This window comes from Somniosus microcephalus, unplaced genomic scaffold, assembly GCF_052327205.1.
Source record: "Somniosus microcephalus isolate GS21.2 unplaced genomic scaffold, FLI_Smic_1.0 unresolved_chr4, whole genome shotgun sequence".
Lineage (NCBI taxonomy): Eukaryota > Metazoa > Chordata > Chondrichthyes > Squaliformes > Somniosidae > Somniosus > Somniosus microcephalus.
Window position 1 is genome coordinate 50,360,432 of NW_028225182.1, and position 23,523 is coordinate 50,383,954.

General features: G+C 53.1%; 1 protein-coding gene across 1 annotated transcript in view; it reads left to right on the top strand.

The window, feature by feature from the left end:
• The window catches only part of hsd20b2 (hydroxysteroid (20-beta) dehydrogenase 2), a 74,417-nt gene extending 71,935 nt beyond the window's left edge, over window positions 1-2,482 (top strand). The window contains exon 11 of the mRNA XM_085977534.1: window positions 1,455-2,482. Coding sequence (XP_085833660.1) covers window positions 1,455-1,586 — 132 coding nt within the window. The 3' untranslated portion in view covers window positions 1,587-2,482. The remainder of the gene's footprint in view (window positions 1-1,454) is intronic.
• Window positions 2,483-23,523: the final 21,041 nt, after the last annotated feature.

Consider the following 23,523-nt stretch of genomic DNA (forward strand, 5'->3'; position numbering starts at 1 on the left):
CATCGGGGAAGTAGCGGAGGGCAGCCAGTGCCTGAGGAGCTGTACCCCAGTAAGATTGAGCACCCCAATATTGGCGACACTCGCTGAGCCATCCAAGGAGTTCCGCACTCCAGCCCTTTCACTGCAAGGTGATCAGCAGCTTCCCCAAGGAACAGGACGGGCTGTATCATGTAGGCCTTCGGGTCAAGAGATTTTCAAAAGGCATTCGATAAGGTGCCCCATGAAAGGTTGTTACACAAGATAAGGGCTCATGGGGTTGTGGGTAAGTTATTAGCATGGATAGAGGATTGGTTAAAGGACAGAAAACGGAGTAGGAATAAATGAGTTGTTTTCAGGTTGGCAGACTGTAAGGATCAGTGCTTGGGCCTCATCTATTTACAATCTATATTAATGACAGAGATGAAGGGACCGAGTGCAATGTTTCCAAGTTTGCTGACGATATTAAACTGTGTGGAAGACACAAAGAGTCTGCACAGGGGTATAGATAGAATGAGTGAGTGGGCAGTAAGGTGGCAGATGGAGTATAATGTGGGGAAATGTGAGGTTATTCACTTTGGTAGGAAGAATAGAAAAACAGAATATTTTTTAAATGGTGAGAAACTTTCAAATGTTGGTGTTTAGAGGGATTTGGGTGTCCTTGTACACGGAACACAGAAAGTTAGCATGCAGGTACAGCAAGCAATTATGAAGGCAAATGGCATGTTGGCCTTTTTTGCAAGGGGGTTGAAGTATAAGAGTAAGGAAGTTTGCTGCAATTGTACAGGGCCTTGGTGAGACCACACCTGGAGTACTGTGCACAGTTTTGGTCTCCTTATCTGAGGAAGGATATACTTGCCTTAGAGGCGGTGCAACAAAGGTTCGCTAGATTGATCCCTGGAATGATAGGGCTGCCCTATGAGGAGAGATTGAGTGGAATGGGCCAATACTCTCTGGAGTTTAGAAGAATGAGAGGAGATCTTATTGAAACATATCAGATTCTGAGAAGGCTTGACAGGGTCGATGCTGAGAGGATGTTTCCCCGGGCTGGCGAGTCTAGAACTAGGGGGCATAGACTCAGGATAAGGGGTCGGCCATTTAGGACCGAGATGAGGAGAAATTTCTTCATTCAAAGGGTTGTGAATCTTTTGAATTCTCTGCCCCAGAGGGCTGTGGATGCTCAGTCGTTGAGTATATTCAAGGCTGAGAGAGATAGATTTTTGGACTCTAAGGGAATCGAGGGATATGGAGATCGGGCAGGAAAATGGAGTTGAGGTAGAAGATCAGCCATGATCTTATTGAATGGCAGAGCAGGCGTGAGGGGCCGAATGGCCGACTCCTGCTCCTATTTCTTATGTTCTTATGTTGTTTGTATCTGAATGGAGGGGTGGGGGTGGGGGTGGAGGGGAACGTTAGTCATGTTGGGATCAGATGCCAGTTTATCCTGATGAATCTCTTTTTCTAAACTGTTCCTCCAGCATTTCCTCTTCGAAAGGATGGTTCCGGGATGGCTCCGACTGACCCAGCTCAGCATAACTAAATTGAAGAAACTTAGTGAAAACAGAAAGCCGTTGGTGGAGAAATGGCGCAGGAAGTACAAGATGACATAGTCGGAACGTGATTGGGAGGGGGTGGGGGGTAGGGTGGAGGGGAGAGGAAAACTCTTTCAGTAATTCTCTGATACCATAATTATTGTGTGGTCCTCTCATCATCTGGTGTTTTGTGGTTTAGTTCAACGACATGTTTAACATGATCCATGTAACTGAATTTGTTGGGCCAGCTGAAGTGGTTACTCATTAGTGGTTTAAGATATTAATGTTCTGCCTTGTTCACCGAAGCTAGGGTTTTGAAGGGAGTTAGAAGGTCCTTGGAATTTGAGAGAGGGTTTAAAAGTCAGATAGGTTATTTTAGATGAGGATAGAAGCGGGGTCTGAAAAGTGTGTTCTAACATTTTTATTTAATAGTCTATAAGTTTCTGAGCACAGCGGAAGTGCAGTAAAAGTGTGGTATGCGCAAGGTTAGCTGAAGGTGGAAGAGAGGGCCCCAAGCAAGGATGGCAGGGGTTCTTTGCAGACTTACCTCAGAGGACCATAGAACGGCCAATGGTGCGACCAGCCTGCTATCCAAGGAGCCAAGATGCATCATTTTATGCTCCCATCGCCTAAAAGGCAGCCCGCAACATTGGAAAACCGAGAACGATACGCTGAATTCAGATTTAACCTGGCAAAGCCACACCGCCACCTTGAAAATCAATGAGTGGATGAGGCGAATAGCTGCATTTAAGTCGAAGCTGGATAAATACCTGAGGGAGAAAGGAATAGAAGGACATGCTGTTGGAGTGAGGTGAGGTAGGGTGGGAGGAGGCTTGCGTGGAGCATAAACACCGGCATGGACCAGTTGGGCAAAATGGCCTGTTTCTGTGCTACACATTTTATGTAATTTTATGTGAAAAATGTTAATTTTGTCATGCTATAATTAAGCAAAACTAAAGAAATGCTGCATTATGGTGGTGTGTACAATTACATTTACTGCTGAGCTTCAGGGGATTCCGATTCTGTTCCTTGATCTTAAACCAGTTACTTTGATAGTGATTGGCAATACCGACCGTGCAATGGTACCTAAGTTCCGATCGAGAGTCAGGCAAACATGGGGCTGTGCTGACCCAAGTCGCAGGCTTGGGAAGGCCCACGTCAACTTTTGCAATAGGAGTCCCTTCCCCTAATTTGGATAGGCTATCGGCACACGGAAGGCTTGCCCAGAGAGCTTGGCCTGAATACAGAAGGGAGCAGAAGCACACTGAAAGAGAGAACGACAGAAACAGTGAGCGGAAGCATGACAACGTTTCAAAGACAACTAGACACCACAATGAGAAAGAAAAATAGAAAGACTTGCATTTCTATCGCACCTTTCACAACCATAGGGACATCACAAAGCGCTTTACAGCCAATTGAGTACTTTTGAAGGGCAGTCACTGTTGTAATGTAGGAAACGCTCCCACACACAGCAATGTGATAATGACCAGATCATCTCATTTAGTGATGTTGGCTGGGGGAAAAAATCGGCCAGGACACCGGGGAGAACCCTGCTCTTCTTTGAAATAGTTCCTTGGGATTTTTTACATCCACCTGAGAGAGCAGACGGGGCCTCGGTTTAACGTCTCATCCGAAAGACGGCACCTCCGACAGTGCGGCGCTCCCTCAGTACTGCCCCTCCGACAGTGCAGTGCCAATCAAACGGGCTGCTTTGTCCTGGATGGTGTTGAGCTTCTTGAGTGTTGTTGGAGCTGCACTCATCCAGGCAAGTGGAGAGTATTCCATCACACTCCTGACTTGTGCCTTGTAGGTGGTGGAAAGGCTTTGGGGAGTCAGGAGGTGAGTCACTCTCTGCAGAATACCCAGCCTCTGACCTGCTCTTGTTACCACAGTATTTATGTGGCTGGTCCAGTTAGGCTTCTGGTCAATGGTGAACCCCCAGAATGTTGATGGTGGGGGATTCGGCAATGGTAATGCCGTTGAATGTCAAGGGGCAGTGGTTAGGCTCTCGCTTGTTGGAGATAGTCATTGCTTGGCACTTGTGTGGCGCGAATGTTACCTGCCACTTGTCAGCCCAAGCCTGAACGTTGTCTAGTAATTAAGGTTGACGTGCACGCTAGCCGGCCCAATTGGTGGGTGCGGGTCGGCTGCTCGGGCTTGATGACGGGCTAGGAGCCTGTATATTTAAGGGGGCCATGTCCCCTTTGATTTTCACTTGCTTTCTTCTGCTTCCGAATGCTGGTTGCTGCAGGCATGGCAGCGCAACGGACCAAGGCTGCTCCCCGGTTTGATGATGACATCCTCCATGCTCTTGTGGAGGTAGTAAGAGGACACAAGGAGGTCCTCGTCCCTTCAGATGGAAGGAGGAGGCCTCCTCAGCACACAAAGGCAGCCTGGCTGCAAATTGCTGAGGAAGTCAGTGCAAGGTCGGTCTGTACACGCACCTGGGTGCAATGTAGGAAAAGGATCAATGATCTGATGCGCTCAGCAAAAGTGAGTATAACATTACACTTACCTTCAATCTGCTTCCCATCTCTTCTCATCCCCCATCACTCTGCATTGGCAACCTACTCCTGCACATCCCAACTCACCCTAAAATCCCTTGCACCCTCACCCATCCCTCACTCTCTATATACAGAATCACTTCACCATCCTACTATGCACCCTCACACTCACTCTCACTGTTATGCACAGCTAACATTGCACAGGGAGGGACCTTGGCATTGGCACCTCACTCCATCATTGTCTCCCTCTAAGCATCTATGTTATCCATTCTTTACACGCACTCCATCAATCTCTGTGAAACTCCACTTGTGTCCCTCACTACAGGAAAAGAGAGTCCACAATAAGAGGGAGAGGGGGAGGGCAGGAGGAGGCCCACCATCTGTGGTGCATCTAATGAACGCTGTGGAGGCAGCTCTGGAGATCACTGGAGGTGCAGAGGAGCTGGTAGTGGGGGACAGAGAGACAGGTGCAGTGCAGCAAGCTGGTGACAGAATTGATTTCCAACCCTCTGATTTTGCATTCATGAGTGTCTCATCTGGGATCTGATGTTCATAGAAATTGAGTTCTGATCATCTGCACAATGGAATGTGTCTGCAACCTATATATCACATGTCTAACTCATGCTTTTACTCCCCCACAGGACCATCAAGAGCCCCTCTCCCCACTGTCCAAGAGGAAGAGCAGGAGGACTCCTCAGAGGAACCTCCAGCCCTGTGCAGCATCAGGTGGCTCTGGAGAGGTTGGCGCTCTTGTTGTCGGTGCTGTTGGCGTGCCTAGTTCTGCTGCTGTTGCAGCTGCTCGTCCTCTGAATCTGAGGACCAGGATGAGAGAGTGTTGAGATACCGCGGCAAACGTGGGAGTCGAGACCAGAGCTAGTAAAACACAACTGCTTTATTCAACCTCATGGCAAAGAGGAACTGGAAAAGCCCGCGCATCCACTTAAATACTCCCCAGACAGGAAGTGCTCCTGGCAGCCTGTCCCTGCGGGAAACAAGTTGCTGGAGGAAAGGGCCCCCGGCTGGGAGCGTCTGCTTAAACTGTCCGTGCCGCCGTGAGCGGGTTATGTCCAGTGGTGGCGTGTTGCCACAGAGCTCCCCCCAGAATCCGCTTAGGAGGAGTGGACGAGTTGTGACGGTGGTCTGATGGTTCTGCCACAGCGGCTCTGAGTGGTCGCCGGTCTAGTTGGTGGGGCCGGGCGGTTCGCCGCCGGCTGTGCTGGCTTGCTGGCGGGACGGCCTCTAGTTGGAGGCCGGGCCACGGGGACCTGTTCCCCTGGTTCTGTGTGTGCTGGTTTGAGCTGGTCGATGGAGACTGTGTCGACCCTGTCGCCGAGTCGCAGCTTGAAGACCTTGTCCCCGGTTTGTAGTACCTCGTACGGTCCATCATACGGGGGTCGCAGGGGCCCACGGTGCGCGTCGTGTCGCACGAAGATGAAGCGCGCCTGCTGTAAATTTGGCGGGAAGTGAGGTGCGAGTTCGCCGTGTTGGTTGACCGGAAGAGGGGCGAACTGCTGAGCGGAAGAGAAAGAGTTGAACCGCTGCTGTTCGGCCGACCAAGGCGTGGTAGCCTCCGGAAGGAATTCGCCTGGGACGTGCAGCGGTTGTCCGTAGACTAACTCCGCTGCTGAGGACTGGAGGTCTTCCTTGACCGCGGTGCGTAGGCCTAGTAGCACCCACGGTAGGCGGTCAGTCCAGGTACTGTACTGCAGGCCGGCGCAGAGTGAGGCCTTGAGTGACCTGTGGAAGCGTTCACACAGCCCATTGGCCTGCGGGTGGTACGCCATGGTTTGGTGGAGCGTCACCCCGAGGTTGCGTGCTGTGGCCGTCCAGAGTTCGGAGGTGAACTGGGCGCCTCTGTTGGAGGTTATGTCGGCTGGTACGCCGAACCTTGCGACCCAGGTGTTAACGAACGCCCTGGCGATGTCGGCTGTAGTGGTGGAGGGCAGCGGCACTGCCTCAGGCCAGCATGTGTAGCGGTCGACCATCGTGAGGAGATAAGTTTGGCCTTGCGATGGCGGCAGAGGACCGACGATGTCGACATGTATGTGGTCGAAGTGGCGGCTGGGTACCTCGAAGTCTCCCAGGGGTGCTTTTGTGTGTAGCTGTACCTTAGCCCGTTGGCAGGTGAGGCAGGAGGTGGCCCAAGTCTGAACATCTTTGCTGAGGCCGCGCCAGACGAAACGCTGGGAGAGGAGTTTGACGGATGCGCGGGCACCCGGATGGGAGAGCACGTGTAGTGCGTCGAAGATGCGGCGGCGCCAGGTTGCAGGGACGATCGGCCTGGGTTGGCCGAGTGAGACGTCGCAAGTGACTGCCGTGGCTTCGGGCCCGTGCGTGACCTTGGCTAGGTGTAGCCCTGGCAGGCTGGTAGCCGCCGAGAGGAGGTCTGGGTCCATGAGCTGGGCCGCTGCTAGTTGCGCGTAGTTGACCGCGAGTTGATTCGCGCAGATGGCGGGATGGGAAAGGCAGTCGGCGACAATGTTGTCTCTACCGGAGACGTGCTGGATGTCCGTAGTAAACTCGGACACGGCCGTGAGCTGGCGTTGCTGCCTAGCGGACCAGGGTTCGGTGTGCTTGGCCATCGCGTATGTGAGTGGCTTGTGGTCCACGTACGCGGTGAAGGGGCGGCCTTCCAGGAGGAACCTGAAATGGCGGACCGACAAGTGGAGCGCGAGAAGCTCGCGGTCGAAAGTGGAGTATTTGACCTCTGGGGGGCGCAGTTGGCGGCTGTAGAAGGCAAGTGGCTGCCACGCGCCATTGACCCACTGCTCGAACACGGCTCCGACCGCATGGTCAGAGGCGTCGGTGGTGAGCGCGACCCGGGCATTGGCCCTCGGGCGTGCGAGCAGGGTGGCGTCGGCGAGCGCGTTTTTGGTGGCGTCGAAGGCGGCTGACGTGTCAGTGGTCCAGGCTACGTCCATCTTGCCGGATTTACCTCGGAGGGAGTCGTATAGGGGCTTCATGAGGGCTGCAGCTCTGGGGATGAACCTGTTGTAGAAGTTCACCATCCCGAGGAACTCCTGGAGGCCCTTGATGGTTTTGGGGCGGGGGAATTGCTGGACGGCCTGCACCTTGTTGGGCAGGGGGACGGCCCCAGCAGGGGTGATGTGGTGACCGAGAAAATCAATCTCGGTTAGGCCGAATTGGCACTTCGCCGGGCTGAGGATGAGCCCGTGTTGGGCTAGGCGCCCGAACAGGATGCGAAGGTGTTCGAGGTGTTCCTGTTTGGAGGAGCTGGCCACGAGAATGTCGTCTAGATAGACGAATAGGAAGTTCAGGTCCCGGAGGACTGAGTCCATAAGGCGCTGGAAAGCCTGGGCTGCATTCTTGAGGCCGAAGGGCATCCTCAGGAACTCGAACAGGCCGAATGGGGTGATGACGTCCGTTTTGGGGATGTCCGCGGGGTGTACAGGGACTTGGTGGTAACTGCGCACCAGGTCGACCTTGGAAAAGACGGTTCATCCGGCCAGTCGGGCCGAGAAGTCCTGGATGTGTGGCACCGGGTATCGGTCAGGGGTGGTGACGTTGTTGAGGCGGCGGTAGTCCCCGCAAGGGCGCCAGCCTCCGCCGGGCTTGGGGGCGATGTGGAGGGGCGAGGCCCAAGGGCTGCTGGAGCGGCGGATGATGCCGAGTTGTTCCATGGTGGTGAACTCGGCCCGCGCGATTTCCAGCTTGGCCGGGTTGAGTCTGCGGGCGTGGGCAGAAACTGGGGGGCCGGTGGTGGGGATATAGTGCTCCACACTGTGTTTGGCGGCTTTGGCCGAAAAGGTCGGGTTAGTGAGGGCGGGAAACTCGGCTAGGAGTGCCGAGTAGTCGTCCGTGGCTCTGGCGAGGCAGTAGGTCGTCAGGCCGGCCGAACGGGCCGGGGTGAATGCGCTGGGGATGGGGGCCATAGTGTTGATGTCGACGAGGCGGTGCCTCGGAATGTCGACAAGGAGGCCGTGGGCGCGTAGAAAGTCGGCGCCGATGAGTGGGCAGAGGACCTTGGCTGTGAGGAACTCCCAGCGGTAGCGGCGGCCTGCGAGGTCGAGCGTGACCATGCGGGTGCCATATGTGCGGATGTAAGAGCCATTGGCTGCGGCCAGCGTGATACCCCGTGTGCCGCGTTGGATTTCGAGGGCGGAGGCGGGGGTGATGCTGTGCTGGGCCCCTGTGTCGCACAGAAATCGGCAGTTGGTTCTGTCGTCGGTGACGTACAGTAGAGGCCCCTTTTGCCCCGCGGCCATCGCGGGGGCCGGTGCGGGGGGGGGGTTTGAAAGTGCACGGTGGCGTGCAGCGTTGGGCCCTAGTGCCAAAGCGGGTGTGGTAGTAGCAGTGACCCAGAGTGGTAGGGCGGTCGGGCCTAGTGGGCCGGGAAGACCGCGTGGTCGTTGCCGTGAGGTCAGGCGCAACGTCGCGAGCGGACTGCGCAGAGAGCAGCCGGTCGGCCTTTTCGGCTATGTCATTCAGGTCCGTGGAGCCAGACTCCACAATGAGCGGGCGGATGCTGGTGGGGAGCTGCCGAATGAAAAGCGTGTGAAAGAGGGCGCCGGTGTTTTTGTCGTCCGAGAGGGACAGCATGTGGGAAAGCAGATCCGAGGGTGAAGTGTCACCAAGGCCGGGGAGGTCAAGGAGTTGGCAGTTGCGCTGGTAAGAGGACGTTTGAAATTTTTTAAGGAGCGCAGCCTTTAGATGTTCGTACTTGCCTTCCACTGGTGGATCCTGCAGCGCTGCCCAAACCTTGGGGACTGTGGCATAGGTGAGAGAGGAGACGAGGTAGTCGTACTTTGTGGTGTCGACTGTAATGTGTTTCAGCCGGAATCTGGACTCAGCTTGAACAAACCAGGCTTCGGCCAGGTTCTCCCAAAAGTCCGGTAGTTTAACCGTGACTGCGTTTGTATCCGCCATGCTAGCTTAGGATTCGTCCTGAGCGTCGGGGTCACCAGTGTTGAGATACCGCGGCAAACGTGGGAGTCGAGACCAGAGCTAGTAAAACACAACAGCTTTATTCAACCTCATGGCAAAGAGGAACTGGAAAAGCCCGCACATCCACTTAAATACTCCCCAGACAGGAAGTGCTCCCGGCAGCCTGTCCCTGCGGGAAACAAGTTGCTGGAGGAAAGGGCCCCCGGCTGGGAGCGTCTGCTTAAACTGTCCGTGCCGCCATGAGCGGATTATGTCCAGTGGTGGCGTGTCGCCACAAGAGTATAAATGGTTCCCATTCTACTGGTAAAAATGTCACTTGAGGATGAAATGTTATAAGCGCTCAGTCAATGTGGAGAGAGGTTATTCCACGGAGGTCACAGTGCACATAGATCTCACACCACACACTTACAACCTCAATACGCCTGAAAAATGTCTCCAAATCCTGAAATCAGAAAGTTCTGGCTTTTGAAATTGAACTGACGTGGCAGGTTAGCTTTAATATTGCACTTGCAGCTGTGAACTATTCAGCTTGTTGGAACACCCGACACAATCAGCTGGCGTGTTTCTGGAACACCGGGGGACACGCTGAAAATGTTACAAAATTGAAAAGCCTTCTCAAAATAGCATTAAACAGGTAGTTAACAATTAACTACCATAACTGCCTCTCCCACTGCTTGGTGTCGGGTCTGATCAGGAGTCGCAGACCCAACACTTTGGAGAGGCGGGTTCGCAATCCGCCGTCAATCATCTTGTATTTAACTCCTGACCCACCTCTAAACCCACCCTCTGAGCACCGGCAAAATCGCGGCCTTGGAGTGGGAATGAATATAAGGTTGGTGGGGAAAATTAAGACTTTTATTTTCCTCACAGGAGCAATGGTACAGAGGCCAACTGTGTTAAAGCATGTATTACTGTACAACAGCTCCCGTTGGTTCATTGGCTTAGATTTCCTGATTGTCAGGGTTTAATGCCTCTGCTAAAATAATGCCAATGGGAAACTCTAGGTCACCACCCCCTCTGACTGGGTCAGCAATGCCGCGAGAGATCTGCGAGTTTTTCTGCCAAATATTTCTTGAGTGTCGTAAAAATTATTTTTTGATCTGTATGCCTAGACACCGTGGGGGCAATCTTAACCCAACCCGCTGGCGGGGAAACCCATGGGATCGGGCGGAACACCGATTTTACAGCCCGCCCAATATTGCTCTCCGTTGGCCAGATCCCGTCAGTCTGCTGACGGACGGCCTGGTTAGGTTAACATTCCCCCACCCCAGTCTTTCTGTCACATTCCAAGGCTGATGAGACAATGACTGAGCTTTCTGTTTACCTGGTCTCACATCCCTCGCCGCCAACCCCCGTTGAGGAGGCATTAAGACAGTGCACATTACTCCGTGCACACCAGAGATTTAAAAAAAAAAATTCTGCCTCTAATTTTCTGTCGTCCTGCTGTGAAGATGCCGACGCCTGCTGGTCAATGGTCTGGTACCTCAGCCAAGTCGCCAATCTTGTGCCACCCGAGACAGTGTTGGTGGGTTAAACAACTTCAGGGTGGACATCAGGAGCCCAGTCCTGACCTCGCCCGACCCCCCACATAGTTGCACTTTCCAGCATGGAGCACCAGGGACTAGCACTGGGTACCTTTTCTCCCCATCCACCACCCCCGCTCCCGCTGCCTTGCACTAGGGCGCTGAGGCCAAATGCAGCCTTGACTGGAATCCACTGACTCAGCAGTGGCTGGGGGGATTGAACTCTGGGTCTGCACAGTTTTGTTTTATTCATTCACGGGATGTGGAGGTCACTGGCAATTTTGCCAGCATTTATTGCCCGTCCCTAATTGCCCTCAAGAAGGTGCTGGTGGGCCTCCTTCTTGAGTACAACTGGCTTGCGAGGCCACTTCAGAGGACAGTTAAGAGTCGACCATATTGCTGTGGGTCTGGAGTCACGGATGGGCCAGACTGAGAAAGGACGGCAGATTTCCTTCCCTGAAGGGACATTAGTGAACCAGGTAAGATTTTACGACAATCCGGTACTTTCACGGTCACCATTACTGGTGCAAGCTTTTTATTCCAGATTTATTTAATTGAATTTAAATTCCCCAGCGGCTGTGAGTGGGATTTGTCTCCGGATCATTAGTCCAGGCCTCTGGACTACCAGTCCCGTAACATAACCGCTGTGCTACTTTGAGCAGCGTTATTTGGGGAAGCTTGTTATTGGTCTGAAAAGGACTGAAAGTGTACTAAAGGTGACTAAAGAGGGTCACATTGAAGCAAGTACAAGAGATGCACAGCAGGAGAGGCCTTTCATAGGGATCACACGTGTTGTTTCAACCTCCCGCCCCTCTCCCAAAGATACCTTTTTAGACTGATGTCTGCTTTGTCGAATGTGTACAAACTGGAATCCTTGGCATCTCTTTATCTTGTTTACTCTCATTATTACTGGACCCCATGACAAACGTTTCCTTCCACGACTGTCGAGAGAGGGGTCATTGAAAGTCAAATGAGAAATGTTATACTGGGATGCACAAAGAAGGAGCCAGGCCCGCCCCTGCTCTCCACTCAGAACATAATTCTCGTTACAATGTGCTACTTTTTCACCTATCCTTGACTACAAATTACTAATAATAAGGCATGCTGAGCTAGGCCAGATCACGCCTCATTCACACATTCTATGTTATGTCTCTAAGCCACAGAATGTATGAGCAATTGGTAAATTATATTATTGATTGACTGGGTCAAAGGTAGCTCAACCTACGTCTTTGTTTTCAAGTTTCTCTTAATTAGGTAGTCATTTTTTTGTTAAATTGTTGTTAAATTAACAGGCTTGGTGGCCCAGCCAGTCCCTTCCTAGCCGTCTTCTCTACGTTTTCTACGCTGCTCCAGCAAGCATTCCCAGGTCAGTGCGGGTTAGAAACAGAGTGAAGCTTCTTCCTTGTGCAACCCAGTATAACATTTTTCATTTGACTTTCTATGACCCCTCTCCCGACGCTCGGGGAAGGGAATGTTTGTCATGAGGTCCAGCTAACATGCAGCAATGGGAGTAAACAAGATAAAGAGATGCCAAGCCTTCCAGTTTGTAGACGTTTGACAAAGCAGATATCAGTCTAAAAAGATAGCAAAATCCAAACTAACAACAGAAAATGCTGTAAAAACGCAGCAGGCCAGGCAACATCCGTGGAGAGATAAACAGAGTCAACGTTTCCTTTTACAGAACTGAGAGAAAAGGCAGGAAATGAAAGAAAAGGCAGTTTGGGGGCTGGGAAATGGGGGAGGGGATGAAAGAAGAGACATTAAGAGATATTCAAGGCGAGACGAGACGGTAATAGGACAGGTAAAGAGACAAAGGATGGCTCTAGATGAAGTGTGAAATGTGCCGGCAGTGTGAGAGACAGCTGCCATGTGGGAGAGAGGAAAAAAAGGAAAAGGCACAAACCAGAAGTGTGGATAAAAAATATAAAAATGTAATAGGGGCCGAGGTTATGATCTGAAATTGTTGAACTCGATATTGAGTCCGGAAGGCTGTAAAGTGCCTAATCGGAAGATGAGGTGCTGTTTCTCGAGTTTACGTTGAGCTTCCGTGGAACAATACAAGAGCCCGAGGACGGTGAGGTCCGAGTGGGAGTGGGGCGGTGAATTGAAATGACAGGCGACCGGAAGCTCGGGGTCACCCTTACGGACTGAACGGAGGTGTTCCGCAAAGCGGTCACCCAATCTGCGTTTGGTCTCCCCAATGTAGAGGAGACCACATCGTGAGCAGCGAATACAGTATACTAGATTGCAAGAAGTACAAGTAAATCACTGTTTCACCTGGAAGGGGTGTTTGGGACCCTGGACAGTGGGAAGGGGGGAGGTATATGGGCAGGTGTTGCCTCTCCTGCACTTGCATGGGAAGGTGCCGGGCGAAGGGGAAGGGGTGCTGGGGGTGATAGAGGAGTGGATTAGGGTGTCTCGGAGGGAGCGGTCCCTACGGAATGCTGAAAGGGGAGGGGAGGGGAAGATGCGTTTGGTGGTGGGATCACGTTGGAGGTGGCGGAAATGGCGGAGGATGATCCGTTGAATGTGGAGGCTGGTGGGGTGAAAGGTGAGGACAAGGGGAACCCTATCGTGGTTCCGGGAGGGAGGGGCAGGGGTGAGGGTAGAAGTGCGGGAAATGGAACGGACACGGTCGAGGGCCGTGTCAACCACAGTAGAGGGGAATCCTCGGTTGAGGAAAAAGGAAGACACGTCGGAAGCACTGGTGTGGAAGGTGGCATCATCGGAGCAGATGCGGCGGAGACGGAGAAACTGGGAGAATGGAATAGAGTCCTTACAGGAGGCGGGGTGGGAGGAAGTGTAGTCCAGGTAGCTGTGGGAGTCAGTGGGCTTGTAGTGGATGTTGGTCAATAACCTATCCCCAGAGATGGAGATGGAGAAGTCGAGGAAGAGAAGGGAAGAGTCGGAGATGGACCATGTGAAGGTGAGGGAAGGGTGGAAATTGGAGGCAAAGTGAATGAAATTGTCTAGTTCAGGGCGAGAGAAGGAAACGGCACCGATACAGTCATCAATGTACCGGAAAGAGGTGAGGGAGGGGACCCGAGTAGGACTGGAACAAAGAGTGTTCCACATATCCCACGAAAAGGCAGGCATAGCTAGGACCCATGCGGGTACCCATAGCAACACCTTTAATTTGGAGGGAATGAGTGGAGTCAAAGGAGAAGTTGTTCAGCCAGGTGGAGGAGGGTGGTGGTGGATGGGGACTGGTTGGGCCTCTGTTCAAGGAAGAAGCGGAGCGCCCTCAGGCCATCCTGGTGGGGGTTGGAGGTGTAGAGGGATTGGACGTCCATGGTGAAAAGGAGGCGGTTGGGGCCAGGAAACTGGAAACTGTTAAAGTGGCGGAGGGCGTCAGAAGAGTCGCGGATGTAGGTGGGAAGAGACTGGACAAGGGGAGCAAAGATAGAGTCGAGATAGGAAGCGATAAGTTCCGTGGGGCAAGAACAGGCTGAAACGATGAGTCTACCAGGGCAGTCCTGTTTGTAGATCTTGGGAAGGAGGTAGAAACAGGCTGTGCGGGGTTGGGGAACTATGAGGTTGGTGGCCGCGGGGGGAAGATCTCCAGAGGAGATGAGGTCAGTGACAGTCTTGGAAACGGTGGTTTGATGTTCGGTAGTGAGGTCATGGTTCAGGTGGAGGTAGGAGGAGGTGTCGGAGAGTTGGCGTTCAGCTTCCACTAGGTAGAGGTTGGTTCGCCAAACAACAACAGCACCACCCTTGTCAGCAGGTTTAATGACAATGTCGGGGTTGGATCTGAGAGATTGGAGTGCTGCAAGTTCAGAGGGAGGTAGGTTGGAGTGAGTGAGGGGAGCAGAGAAATGGAGACGCCCGATGTCACGGCGGCAGTTAGCAATGAAAAGATCTAGAGAGGGTAAGAGGCCAGGGGGAGGGGTCCAGGTAGAACGAGAATTCTGAAAGTGGGAGAAAGGGTCAGTTGTGCGGGGGGAAGACTCCTGGCCAAAGAAGTGGGCACGGAGACGAAGGTGGCAGAAAAAGAGCTCAGCATCGTGCCGAGCTCGAAATTCATTGAGGTGGGGGCGTAAGAGGATGAAGCTCAGGCCTTTGCTGAGGACTGATTGTTTGGGGTCAGAGAGGGAAAGGTCAGAGGGGATAGTGAAAACACGGCAGGGGGTGAGATTGGGAGGGGGAGGGTCAGAGGAAAGTGAAGGGGAAGGTTCCGGAGGGACGTTGGTGTTCATGAGTTGATGAAGCTTGCGATCCTTGACATCGGAAAGGGAGGAAAAAAAGTTTTTTGTTGAAGCGTCGGATGAGTCGAAGGATGAAATGGAACTGTGGACCCGGACAGCTTTGAGATATGAGTGCGTCGGTGCTGCTGAAGAGAGAGGTCGAGAGTGTTCATGTGGCGCCACATGGCGTTGAGCGTGGATCTCAAGATGCGGCGAGAGCAGTAGTTCGAGGAACGATGAATATCTTGGAGATATTTGTAATCCTGGGTGGATCCGAAACATGAAGGGTGGAAGTTTAGTTGGAATCCACGTGGACTAAGTTGGAACCGGAGACAGTTGCTGACGAAAATGTTGTGGCTGTGAAACCGAGTCTTGGCAGATACCTGATCAAACACGAGAAGGGAAACTGAAAGTAATGAAGATGAACAAGGTTGAAGAACCAAACGGAGATCCCGTCGAAGAGAAGAGCAGAACTTCTTCAAGGTGGGCATTCCTAGAAGAGGTGTGGCAGTGAACCAAACACTAATATGCTAGCAAAATACTGCGGATGCTGGAAATCCGAAATAACAACAGAAAATGCTGGAAAAACACAGCAGGCCAGGCAACATCCGTGGAGAGAGAAACAGAGTCGACGTTTCGGGTCGAAACCCTTCGTCAGGACTGAGAGAAAAGGCAGGAAATGAAACAAAAGGCAGTTTGGGGGCTGGGAAATGGGGGAGGGGATGAAAGAAGAGACATTAAGAGATATTCAAGGTGAGACGAGACGGTAATAGGACAGGTAAAGAGACAAAGGATGGCTCTAGATGAAGTGTGAAATGCGCTGGCAGAGTGAGAGACAGTTGCCATGTGGGAGAGAGAGGAAAAAAGAGGAAAAGTCACAAACCAAAAGTGTGGATAAAAAATATAAAAATATAATAGGGGCCGAGGTTATGATCTGAAGTTGTTGAACTCGATATTGAGTCCGGAAGGCTGTAAAGTGCCTAATCGGAAGATGAGGTGCTGTTCCTCGAGCTTACGCTGAGCTTCCGTGGAACAATGCAAGAGGCCGCGGACAGCGAGGTCCGAGTGGGAATGGGGCGGTGAATTGAAATGACAGGCGACCGGAAGCTCGGGGTCCCCCTTACGGACTGAACGGAGTCTAAAAAGGTATCTTTGGGCGAGGGGCGGGAAGTTGAAACAACACTTGTGACCCCTATGAAGGGCCTCTCCTGCTGTGCATCTCTGTGAATTTTGCGGGAGGTGTTAGCGGCGCCGCGCCTAGGCGCTAATTGATTTGCGGCCCGTTAGCGCCCTAGGGAGCTAACGGAAGCAGCAAATCAACTGAATTTAGCCCCCCCCGGCCTCTTGCCACTTAAAAAATTATTCCGGTTTGCATTTCCTGGATCCAAAGTGGATGACCGCACACGTCCGTTGCGCCTGTCTCAATGTTAAATGGCGAGTTCAGGAGTCACACCTTGCCCATCACGTCGCACTCAATGCCTCAGAGCCTTGCCAAGCTTCAGAGCGCCATCTGCTGGATGAAGGTTGTTGCGTTTTTAATTAAAAAAAAAAGATTTTTAACATTTCAAATTTTGCTATGTGTGTTTTTTCAGTGACCTCCTGCTCTTCCCAGTGAGCCCTTGGCACCCAGCCCACACCTGGCACCCAGTCTCCATGGCCTGCATAGGCTCCCCCAGTCCCTGATGCTTCCCCAGGCTTAGGCTTCCCTCAACTCCCCTCAAATATCTTGCTGAGTGGACATTCTCCCATGTGTGAGCTCAGATAGTGAGCGTCAGCAGGATTATAAACATACAGGCGGTGGAAGCAGATCCAATAGTACCTTTCACAAGGGGATTGAAAGAAAGACTTGCATTTATAGAGTCACACAGAAGGAGGCCATTCGGCCCATCGAGTCCGTGCCAGCTCTCTGCAGAGCAATCCAGTCAGTCCCATTCCCCCGCTCTATCCCCATAGCCCTGCAAGATTATTTCCCTACAGTGCCTATCCAGTCTCCCTTTGAAAACATTGAGTGTCTCCACTTCCACCACTTCCGTCGGCAGCGAGTTCCAGGTCCTCACCAATCGCTGCGTAAAAAAGTTTTTCCTCACATCCCCCCCGTATCTCTTGCCCAAAACCTTAGATCCCCCATTCCTGGAACCATTCTGGTAATTCTCCTCTGCACCCTCTCAAGGGTCTTCACATCCTTTCTAAAGTGTGGTGACCAGAACTGGACGCAATACTCCAGTTGTGGCCTAACCAGCGCTTTATAAAGGTTCAGCATAACTTCTCTACTTTTGTACTCAATACCTCTATTTATGAAGTCCAAGATCCCATGGGGAAAAATTTGGTTGCTTTGCGCTTCCCGTTAGTGCCCTAAGAGGGCGCTAATGGGGCACGAAGCAACTAGTGCCCGGGTGCGGCGATGTTTGCATCGCTCGCGAAATTGACCAGACATTTTGCGGTGGCGCCAAACACTACCGCCACGATCTCCTGCGCCCGCAGATCGTGACGTCAGTCGAGTGTGCAACGCCCCGGTAGTGCCCCGGACTAGATATTGAGTGGCGTCCCCTGCCTTACCGCCTGCCGCTAGCAACGGCCGTTTGAGGGGAGCATTTTGCAGTCGGGAAGGGACTGGGGGAGCGCTATTTAAAGGCGACAGCTTCCTGCCTTTTTTTGTCGGCGACATTTTTGCATCACGCATTCTGAGAGAGAGAGAGAGACTTCTGGAGAGAAGGAGTTTAGGGTACTGAGCAGCACTTTGCAGGTTCATTTTGATTTGACCTTCCTTGCATCGATTTAGAAGAGACTGTGGGGGCTGCACTCTGAGCTCTTTCCCTGGGCCTCTCCATTGTTATTTCCAGCAGAATTGATGTACAGGTCTCTCCAGGCAGAGATTCAAGGCTGCAATGAGCAGGATGTGGATGGAGAGCAAGATCGACCCTCTCCTTTAAGAACTGGCCGGCACCAGTGTGTCTGTGTTCCATTGCTGACTGACATCACATGAGATTCACCAGCGCTCTGAGGTAGCGCCTCGCTCCTCGGCGTTAGCGCCTTGAGAGAGGTTTGTAGTGCCTGATTTAGCGCTCCAATCACCTCTAGGGGGCGATAGAAGCCAAGTTTGCAGTCGGAGGTGATAATTAGCGCCAGGTGCTAAACTTCGCACCTGGCCGATAATTGCGCCCCAAACGGGGCAATGCCGAATTTCTCCCCCCATATGCTTTGCTAACCACTCTCTCAATATGTCCTGTCACCTTCAGGGACCTATGCACATTAACTCCCAGGTCCCTCTGTCCCTGCACACTCTTTAAAACTGTGCCATTAAGTGTATATTGCCTCTCCCTGTTCCTTCTGCCAAAATGCATCACCTCACACTTCTCTGTATTAAATTCCATCTGCCACTTGTCTGCCTATTCTGCCAGCCTTTCTATGTCCTGCTGCAGTCGATTGGTATCATCCTCACTGTTTTCCACACCCCCAAGTTGGTGTCATCGGCAAATTTAGAAATTCTCTTTATTTCAATATCCAGGTCATTTATATATATCAAAAAAAGCAGTGGCTCCAGCACTGACCCTTGGGGAACACCACTGTCTACCATCCTCCGGTCTGAAAAACAGCCATTTACCACAACTCGCTGTTTTCTGTCCTTAAGCCAATTCCTTATCCAAGCTGCCACTGACCCACCTATTCCATGAGCCTCAATTTTGTTAACCAGCCTTCTATGTGGTGCTTTGTCAAACCCCTCCGAAAGTCTATGTGGACAACATCCATTGCATTCCCTTCATCAATCCTCTCTGTTACTTCATCAATAAATTCAATTAGATTAGTCAAATTCGATCTGCCTTTTACAAATCCATGCTGGCTCTCTTTAATTAGTTTAAACCTCTCCAAGTGCCGTTAATTTTTTCCTTGATTATTGTTTCTAAAACTTTACCCACCACTGATGTTAAACTGACCAGCCTGTAGTTACTAGGATTGTCCTTACACAATTTCACCGCAGGGACTGGAGTGCATCATCACCCCCAGCAACCAAATTTCAATTTAATTTGATAAGTTTCATTTAATGTTTTAAGTTTAGTTAGAAACATAGAAACACAGGAGCAGGAGTCGGCCATTCGGCCCTTCGAGCCTGCTCCATTCAATATGATCATGGCTGATCCTCTATCTCAATACCATATTCCTGCTCTCTCCCCATACCCATTGATGCCTTTTATGTCTAGAAATCTATCGATCTCCTCCTTAAATATATTCAGTGACTTGGTTCCACAGCCTTCTGTGGTAGAGAATTCCACAGGTTCACCACCCTCTGAGTGAAGAAATTTCTCCTCATCTCAGTCCTAAATGTCCTGCCCCATATCCTGAGACTGGGACCCCTCGTTCTAGACCCCCCCAGCCAGGGAAAACATCCTCCCTGCATCCAGTCTGTTTAGCCCTGTCAGAATTTTATACGTTTCAATGAGATCCTCTCTCATCTTCTAAACTCTAGTGAATACAGGCCTAGTTGACCCAATCTCTCCTCATACCACAGTCCTGCCATCCCAGGATTCAGTCTGGTGAACCTTCGCTGCACTCCCTCTATGGCAAGTATATCCTTTCTCAGGTAAGGAGAGCAAAACTGCACACAGTACTCCAGGTGTGGTCTCACCAAGGCCCTGTATAACCGCAGTAAGACATCCTTGCTCTTGTACTCAAATCCTCTTGCAATGAAGGCCAACATACCATTTGCCTTCCTAACTGCTTGCTGCAACTGCATGTTTGCTTTCAGTGACTGGTGTACAAGGACACCCAGGTCCCTTTGTATATCAACATTTCCCAATCTATCACCATTTAAGTAATACTCTCTATTTGTTACAGTCTATTTGTTTAGGGGTTGCTCAAAAAGAGTACACCCTTTCTTGAACAATGGTGTCACATTATATAGCGCCATTCACTAACACCGGATGTCCCAAAGCGCTTTACAGCCAATGAATTACTTTTTGGAAGTGTAGTCATGGTTGTAATGTAGGAAAAGCAGCAGGCAATTTACGCACAGCAAGCTCACACAAACAGCAATGTGATAATTGGCCCTGCTCTTCCTTCCACGGGATCTTTTACGTCCACCTGAGAGAGCAGGCTGGCCCTCGGTTTAACGTCTCATCCGAAAGGCAGCACTTCTGACAGAGCAGCGCTCCCTCAGTACTGCCCCTCCGACAGTGCGGCGCTCCCTCAGTACTGCCCCTCCGACAGTGCGGCGCTCCCTCAGTACCGCCCCTCCGACAGTGCGGCGCTCCCTCAGTACTGCCCCTCCGACAGTGCGGCGCTCCCTCAGTACCGCCCCTCCGACAGTGCGGTGCCCCCTCAGTACTGCCCCTCCGACAGTGCGGCGCTCCCTCAGTACTGCCCCTCCGACAGTGCGGCGCTTCCTCAGTACTGCCCCTCCGACAGTGCGGCGCTCCCTCAGTACTGCCTCTCCGACAGTGCGGCGCTCCCTCAGTACTGCCCCTCCGACAGTGCGGCGCTCCCTCAGTACCGCCCCTCCGACAGTGCGGTGCCCCCTCAGTACTGCCCCTCCGACAGTGCGGCGCTCCCTCAGTACTGCCCCTCCGACAGTGCGGCGCTTCCTCAGTACTGCCCCTCCGACAGTGCGGTGCTCCCTCAGTACTGCCCCTCCGACAGTGCGGCGCTTCCTCAGTACTGCCCCTCCGACAGTGCGGCGCTCCCTCAGTACTGCCTCTCCGACAGTGCGGCGCTCCCTCAGTACTGCCCCTCCGACAGTGCGGCGCTCCCTCAGTACCGCCCCTCCGACAGTGCGGTGCCCCCTCAGTACTGCCCCTCCGACAGTGCGGCGCTCCCTCAGTACTGCCCCTCCGACAGTGCGGCGCTTCCTCAGTACTGCCCCTCCGACAGTGCGGTGCTCCCTCAGTACTGCCCCTCCGACAGTGCGGCGCTCCGTCAGTACAGCCCCTCCGACAGTGCGGCGCTCCGTCAGTACTGCCCGTCCGACAGTGCGGCGCTCCCTCAGTATTGCCCCTCCCACAGTGCGGCGCTCCCTCAGTACTGCCCCTCCGACAGTGCGGCGCTCCCTCAGTACTGCCCCTCTGACAGTGCGGTGCTCCCTCAGTATTGCCCCTCCGACAGTGCGGCGCTCCCTCAGTACTGCCCCTCCGACAGTGCGGCGCTCCCTCAGTACTGCCCCTCCGACAGTGCGGTGCTCCCTCAGTACTGCCCCTCCGACAGTGCGGCGCTCCGTCAGTACTGCCCCTCCGACAGTGCGGCGCTCCGTCAGTACTGCCCCTCCGACAGTGCGGCGCTCCCTCAGTATTGCCCCTCCCACAGTGCGGCGCTCCCTCAGTACTGCCCCTCCGACAGTGCGGCGCTCCCTCAGTATTGCCCCTCCCACAGTGCGGCGCTCCCTCAGTACTGCCCCTCCGACAGTGCGGCGCTCCCTCAGTATTGCCCCTCCGACAGTGCGGCGCTCCCTCAGTACTGCCCCTCCGACAGTGCGGCGCTCCCTCAGTACTACCCCTCCGACAGTGTGACGCTCCCTCAGTATTGCCCCTCCGGCAGTGCGGCGCTCCCTCAGTACTGCCCCTCTGACAGTGCGGCGCAGTAACGCTCCTCCCCACTCCCCATCCAGACCCTCCCCACTCTCCATCCAGACCCTCCCCACTCCCCATCCAGACCCTCCCCACTCTCCATCCAGACCCTCCCCACTCTCCATCCAGACCCTCCCCACTCCCCATCCAGACCCTCCCCACTCTCCATCCAGACCCTCCCCACTCTCCATCCAGACCCTCCCCACTCCCCATCCAGACCCTCCCCACTCCCCATCCAGACCCTCCCCACTCTCCATCCAGACCCTCCCCACTCCCCATCCAGACCCTCCCCACTCTCCATCCAGACCCTCTCCACTCCCCATCCAGACCCCACTCCCCATCCAGACCCTCCCCACTCTCCATCCAGACCCTCCCCACTCTCCATCCAGACCCTCCCCACTCTCCATCCAGACCCTCCCCACTCCCCATCCAGACCCTCCCCACTCCCCATCCAGACCCTCCCCACTCCCCATCCAGACCCTCCCCACTCTCCATCCAGACCCTCCCCACTCTCCATCCAGACCCTCCCCACTCCCCATCCAGACCCTCCCCACTCCCCATCCAGACCCTCCCCACTCCCCATCCAGACCCTCCCCACTCCCCATCCAGACCCTCCCCACTCCCCATCCAGACCCTCCCCACTCCCCATCCAGACCCTCCCCACTCCCCATCCAGACCCTCCCCACTCCCCATCCAGACCCTCCCCACTCCCCATCCAGACCCTCCCCACTCCCCATCCAGACCCTCCCCACTCCCCATCCAGACCCTCCCCACTCCCCATCCAGACCCTCCCCACTCCCCATCCAGACCCTCCCCACTCTCCATCCAGACCCCACTCCCCATCCAGACCCCGGCTGGGTGCTGCTTGTGCTCTGGCGGAGCTGCTTGTTATTGGTTGGTCTTGCTTTCTTCGTCTGGCGTGCTGCGGTTTTTCCAATTGATTGCGGTGACCACGATCACAACTCCCCTCTCCGTGCACTATTACTGGCGTTTCCACGGTGCTTGAAGACTGGTGTTTCCTTCTTATTACACAGCATTTTAACAGATAACCAGGAAACAGTAACACACCGTGCTTTTCATCTTACAATATTACCAACAAACAGACAAAGGAATGTTCGCACACAGACGCCATAAGAATGTGAGTATTGACAGGCCCAACCAGGGTGTCTATCACATTATTATTTGCTAATCAAAAATGTAGTTAGCCACATCAGGATTCCCAATGAGCCACATGTGGCTATTGCATTGGACAACACTTTATTCTGAACGCATGTTGACATCTTGTGACCACCTCTGGATGAAGACTGGTAGAATTCCATTAAACATGGTGTTGGAGATTAAGATGAAGTAAGGGAATCCATTTTATACTAAGCTCTAAAAACTAGAAGCTTAAGGGGGAAAAATTCGGTTGGTTAGCGCCTCCTGTTAGCGCCTCCGGGGGCGCTAGTAACTTAGCACCCGGGCGCAGCAATTTTAGCGCTGCTCGCGAAATTGACCAATCGTTTTGTGGCAGCGCTAAACACTACCGCCACGATCTCCTGCGCCCGAAGATCGTGACGTCAGTGAAGCGTGCAACGCCCCAGACCAGATATTGAGTCGCGGCCCCTGCCTTAGTGCCTGCCGCTAGGAATAACAGGTCGAGGGGAACGTTTTCAAGTCGGGAAGGGGCTGGGGGAGCGCTATTTAAAGGCGGGCGCTTCCTACCTTTTCTTGCTGCTCTAAGGAGTTTTGGCCCTCAGCACCACTTTTGAGGTTCCTAAGCGCCGGGCTCGTTCCCTGGGCCTATCCATTAGTGCTTCCAACACAATTACTTCTGAGGTCTCTCCAGGCCGAGATTCAAGGCTGCAACGAGCAGGGTGTGACTGGCCAGCAAGATGGCCCCTCCCCTTTAAGAACTGGACGGCGCCAGTCTGTCTGGCTTCCATGGTAACGGTCATTGCCTGAGCTTTGGTAGCGTTCTGAGGTAGCGCCTCGCTCCCTGATGTCTGCGCCTTAAGAGAGGTGTGTAGCACCTGATTTAGCGCTCAAATCACCTCCAAGGGCGATAGAGGCCAATTTTGCAGTTGGAGGCGATAATTAGCGCCGGGCGCTAAATTTTGCGCCCGGCCGATATTAGTGCCCCAAAATGGGTGATGCCGATTTCCCCCCCTAAGAATTAAAGTTTGCAGCCTTTACCTGGTGGTACAGAGACTGCAAAGTTCTGCACAGAGGTCAGACGCTGCCAGCTTTCTAGGCCAGGCTGCATGTTTACATTTCGGCCTAACTCTATCACTGTTTATGTATCGGCAGCGAAGCCAAATGTTAATACATCCTATGCCTTACTAGAACCCAAATACCTGCCAGCC